Genomic DNA, 5,970 nt, shown 5'->3' with positions numbered 1-5,970 from the left:
TTTTCTGACTGGAATATGTGGTTACAGCTGCATTTCTAAACTTCTGAATCTCTGTCAGCTACAACAGGCTCACTGAACATCATTTCACCACAAACCAGCCACAGCCAGATTATTTTGAAGAGTCAAAATAATTAACCAGAGTTGCTCAAGAGCCAACTGGTTCTTGTAGATGGCTTCAGAAAGACCTGGAAATGGCATGTGCCATTTTTCCTATATAAACCAATAACACACTGATCTACAATGGCCTTGACGCAGACACCCTCCACTGCTGAAGCTTGTTTAAAGTTTCCCTCAAGGTATTTAATTTCATACGTGTTTTTAATACTTATTGTCTGTTTTATTCCAACTTCTTACCTCTAACTTGATTTGCTGAGTAAATTATATATTTTTAAATATATATTTATAAGTTGTGTTACTGTAGACCAGGGGTTAGCAACTTTTTCAACTCAAAGATCCAATTTTGTGATACAAAAAAATTAAATTTGTCTACAGCCACGAAAAAAGAAGAAATGTTTAATCACAATACCACTTTTTCTTATTGGTATTGTGATCAAAAATATGTCTAATTGGTTTTTAAGAGCCACAGCACACGTGCCAAAGAGGAGTCGCAGGTTGCAGACCCCAGCTATAGACTGTTGATGTGGCAGCTGTTAATTTATGATATACACGACAACTTTAGCACAGTTAGATCAATGTTTAATTCACTTTACACCTCTTTAGTGGGTTGCAGACACTGAAGTGGAAGAAACAGGTTGATTAAAAATGACCCTGATTATGGAGGTGGACTAATATTTTCTGTGACTTAAAGGCACAAAATAAGTATGATCTTTCTAACTGGGTTAACCTTTTAATGGTTGATTAACCACAGAAGATTGAAACCACAAGAAATAGCAACTTCATGAAGGTGTACAAGATGTTTGAGGAATGCTAATGATAAAGAAAATGGTCAAGATAAAATGCTTGGTCACAATAGAGACAAGTATTTGTAGGAGGTGTTTGGCCACTTTGAAACAGAACAGGTCTTACCCACATGAACCTTAGTTTCAAACTGAAAGCAGAGTTTCCCTCAGAAAACGTGCTAAGCCGTGTTTTGTATTAAATATGTTAAGTTGACAGGAAATGTAAAAATATTACTGGGTAATTATGTTACTGGAAGACATTGCCAACAATTCCTAAATTCACAACTAGAATTTTAAAACAACAAATAAAAAAATACAATTAAAATAAATATCAGTTATTTGCCCTTCTGATAAATCCAAAGTAAGTCATCAGCTAGTGGATCTAACACCATGTAATGCTGATCACATTTACAACCGGCCCTTCTCCACAATCTTCCTCAGGGTCCGGTCACCTCTTCTCGTTGTGCAGCGTTTTCTGCCACACTTTTTCCTTCCTACTGACTTCCCACTGAGGTGCCTTGATATAACACTCTGCAAACAGCCGATTCGTTCAGAAATTTCTTTCTGTTTCTCACCCTCTTGCTTGAGGATGTCAGTGATGGCCTTCTGGACAGCAGTCAGGTCAGCAGTCTGACCCATGATTGCGGTTTTGAGTAATGAACCAGGCTGGGAGTTTTTAAAGGCCTCAGGAATCTTTTTCAGGTGTTTAGAGTTACTTTGTTGATTCAGATGATTATTTTTATTGCTCGTTCAGAGAACCTTTTCATAATATTCTAATTTTTTGAGACAGGGATTTTGGGTTTTCATGAGCTGTTTGCCAAAATCATCAAAATTAAAACAATAAAAGACCTGAAATATTTCAGTTGGTGTGCAATGAATCTAAAATATATGACAATTTAATTTTTATCATGACATTATGGAAAATAATGAACTTTATCACAATATTCTAATTTTATGACCAGCACCTGTACTGCATCTATGCAGGACACAGAGGGATAAACAGGAGATTTAATTTATGTGGCTTTAGTAGCTCTTCCATTTTGTTTCTGTTGAGTTTTTAATAAGTGCCACAGAAACTGTTTTGATTGCTTGAACTTTTTGGGTCGAGTTTTTCTGATCTCTGTGCAGCAACTCTGATCTGACTATACCAGATCACTTTGTTTTTCTGGTTTGTCCCAATCTAGCCTGTCATTGCCTCTTGCACCATCTTAAAAATTTTAATTCTGTTGAATCTGTAGAATTCAATTCACTTTATTAATTTGCAACAAGTAATGATGAGAGCCATCACATTCACACAAACTTTATCATGAGAATTAATAAAGCTAAGCTAAGAATATCTAACTGAGACAAATGTCAAAAATTTAAATATATTAATAATGCATATGAGGGCAAATAACTGATATGTACTCTCCAGATTCTCCGGCTTCCTCCCACAGACGAAAAACATGACTGTCAGGTTATTGGTTTCTCTCTAAATTCTCCTTAGGTGTGCGTGCGTGTGTGTGTGTGCTTGATTGTTTGTCTGTGTTGCCCTGTGATGGACTGGTGACCTGTCCAGGGTATGGTCTCATAATCATGCCATATCCTGGACATCTTGTCCTAACATTTTTATACACTGTTTTCAGATAAGCTTTTAAAATATAGGATCATAATACAGTTGTACTAATTTCCAATGCTCAATACACATAACATGTCTAAGAATTGTTTCCAGACTTCTGAGTATGGCGGTGAAGCGGGCAGCAACATAGTTTGGAAACTCTCAGTAAAGATCCACAATTTTCCCATTATTTATTTGTAGAACATCAAGTTTATTTTAAGATTAATGTGGAAATAGGCTAGAAAAAAATAAGACCTCAGAAGGAAAATGATGCCAACTTATAGAAATGCTAACTGCACACTTAAGTGTAATTGTACTTGGATCCGATGCAATTAAATAAGGCAATCTTCTGTACAAATAAAAGGATGTCGGTCATGTAGGGAGTTTTTTCTAGCAGAATATTATAAAACAACTGCTGGCGCTACTATTATTTTTTTTTCCAATGTTCTTTGCTTCTTCAACACACTTGAAGGTGAAGATTGAAGGTATTGTAGAGAAAGGCAGTAATCTAATTAATTCCACAGACAAATAAAGACTAAATGGAATCCAGTTCATAACACCACATAGCAACACTAAATTTAGATTACAAGCTCTTTGCATCCACAGTTAACCAAACTAATGTTCCTACTAAGGGGCTGTTTGCAGGGATGTCCATTTATGGGGTTGAACATAGACTGTTCAACTAAAAGGACAAATATAAAATAGGATGATTGTTGCAGTCTACAAAATTGACTTCATGGACTGCTGAACATACAAAGAAGAAAACATAGATCATGAAGAAGCTTGATCCACCTAAATCTTAAAAATAAAATAGAAAAAAAAACGGTATGTCTTTTTTGAAGGTCACAAATTTAGCAGAAAGAATGCAAACATTTTTTGTTAATCTATCTCCATTCCAGTCCTGTAGGTGGCGACAATGGACCGTACAGCTTACTTACGCCATGAAATAGAAAAAGAGGAAGAAGGCTTTGGTTTTAGAAGATCTAAAGCAGCATGCTATGTCTCCCAGAAGTGCTACGGCATATTTAATTTCAACCTTACTGGAGTTGCGGCGTTTTTTGAAGACTCATTTGCTGCTGAAAGAGTATCTGGAACAGTTCTCTATCAGTAATTTCCTCTGTACTCAAAGCTACGACCAAAGATGAAAAAGTTTTCCTTGGAAGATAAAGCCAACTCAGGACGAGTAAGTGTTTCAATAAGATGGCACACATACCATCTGTTTGTGTTTGCTGCGTTTAAACACAGGTTAGCCTAGTTTCGAACCATACTTATTATCTGCTTATTATTTATTGTAGATTTTGCATTCTAAAACACTAGAATGATTAACTTTATTATTAATATATTCGACTATGAATTCGTAGATACACCCCATCACCATTCTTGAACGGTTTAAATGGTTTAATTTTAAACAATTAAATTGTTTTTAAAATGGTTGTGTCTCAGTGTAAATGTATAATTTACATTGAGACTAATGGCCAAATCTGATCCCAAAACCCGATTCTATTTTGTCCGAGTTTTGATATCTTTCATAGAAAGAAAATGTAATTATTTTTCATAAAATTTGAAGCAGTCCTTAAGCATTAGTGGCAGCAAAATCACGGGTGGCTCTTTGCTCATAATCATAGGCTATTCTGTCTGTCATGAATGTGCTTTTACAGTGGAAATTCCCAGTTTAGTGGGGGGTTTTGTATGAGTTTTTTTTTTTTTTTTTCCTAAAAATTTTGAGTTAAATAAAAATCAGATTGCAGTTAGGGACATATATATATATATTTTTTTTTTTTTTTTTTTTTTTTTTGGTTTTTTTTTTTTTTTTTTTTTTTTTTTTGACCTAAAAAAGCAGTTTAGTGTTTGTTTGTTTTTTAGGTATAGAAACCTAAAAGTGTCAGCTCCAGAAAATTTTAGACTAGTAACTGAATAAGTTAGACATTTCAGTATGATCTGCTAAACTCCTTCCTTTCTTGAACTCATCACACATTTTGGTTAATGTGATTTCAAAATGTTGAAATGGTCCAAAAGACAAAGTATGTCTAAGTCAGACATGGCATTTCCAGGTAACCTGTAGATGTGCACACTATGGCACACACTAGCTGCAGTTCACATAAATAGTGAATAATAATTGGTGATGATGGGGCTTCACAGTGGCACAGTCGATAACCCTTTTCATTGCAGGAAGAAGGTCATGGGTTGGAATCCAGGCCTGGGGTCTTTCTTTGATGTTTGCATGTTAATCTTTTTTACACCCTTGTCCCTTAGTGGGGTCGGGAGGGGTGCTGGTGCCCATCTCCAGCTAAGGTTCTGGGCGAGAGGCGGGGTCACCCTGGACAGGTCACTCAAATAATCAGAAAAATTAAACTTGAATGAAAAGCTAAAATAACCAGATTTTGCTTTTTGTTCATATGCGTCACTGTTATCAGTCCTGGTAAAGGGTTAAAAGGAGTATGATAAATGTGTATATGTATTTGTTGTTATAAAACATAAAATGGTGAAACTGTCAAATGTTTGAGAAAGAACTTGATATTATGATGGAGTTAAACTGAAATTTTATGTTTTTAAAATCTCTAAATTAAATTTTCACCAACTGCCAGAAATGTGTAAACATTACAGTGGAAATATTATTTTGGTTTTATTGTAAAACTTGCCCATTGTAATGTCTTAGAAATATTACAGGTATAAGTATTATATATTAGTATAAAATAAGTATTTGTATGCATTACGATATGTTTTTGTACCCAAAGGATATTGGAACATATACTTTGGGTACAAAATTCAAGTGTGTATTTTATTAATATTGCTGATAAAATTAAATACGTTCTGTTAGTGTGAGGGTGCAAATTTGGGTATGCACATAAGGTCTTAATTACCACTCTTTAAATTCTTCTTCTTGAATATTAGGTAAATTGCTGGGTGGATCCATCCTTCTCTGATACATCTGCCAAGAGCGAGGACAAACAAATTTGGGGCTTTCAATCTGAAGAGAGGAGATCTAGAAAATGGAAAGAAGACCGAAATGGTTCTCTTTGGATGACGAAATCAAATGAAAGCGGTCCAGATGAACCATGGGTTGACAAGTATTCACCTTGTTCACAGGTAAACTTTAGCACTTAGGGCAATGACAAGTGGGTGCACTGCTTTAATGTGACGAAAACATATTCAGGGTTTCCCCCAGAAAACTTGCTAAGCCCAGTGATTGAGGCGCCGAGGCGCTCCACCGTGTTTGTATTAAAAGATGTTAAGTAGACAGGACATGTAAAAATATTACTGGGCAATTATATGTTACTGGAAAACATTGCCAGTGAAATGCTGTTTAGAATCCACCACTAGTCTTAAAAACATCAAATCAAAAAATACAGTCAAAATGAATATCAATATCAATTATTTGCACTTCTGTTTAATCCAGAATAAATCAGTGGCTCCATAAGGCCCCCCTTATGGGGATTAAAGGGCCCCATAAAATGCTAACATTTTAACACAAAC

At 35.2% G+C, this 5,970-nt stretch overlaps 1 protein-coding gene across 1 annotated transcript in view; it reads left to right on the top strand.

The window, feature by feature from the left end:
* Window positions 1-3,446: 3,446 nt before the first annotated feature.
* The window catches only part of LOC103129315 (cell cycle checkpoint protein RAD17-like), a 26,772-nt gene continuing 24,248 nt past the window's right edge, over window positions 3,447-5,970 (top strand). Inside the window, exons 1-2 of the mRNA XM_007540359.2 lie at window positions 3,447-3,679; window positions 5,389-5,583. Of these exons, the coding sequence (XP_007540421.1) occupies window positions 3,638-3,679; window positions 5,389-5,583 (237 nt within the window). The 5' untranslated portion in view covers window positions 3,447-3,637. The remainder of the gene's footprint in view (window positions 3,680-5,388; window positions 5,584-5,970) is intronic.

This window comes from Poecilia formosa, unplaced genomic scaffold (genome assembly GCF_000485575.1).
Source record: "Poecilia formosa unplaced genomic scaffold, Poecilia_formosa-5.1.2 Scaffold535, whole genome shotgun sequence".
Taxonomy (NCBI): Eukaryota; Metazoa; Chordata; class Actinopteri; order Cyprinodontiformes; family Poeciliidae; genus Poecilia; species Poecilia formosa.
Note: the sequence above shows the minus strand (reverse complement) of the source record. Positions and strands in the feature narration are given on the sequence as shown.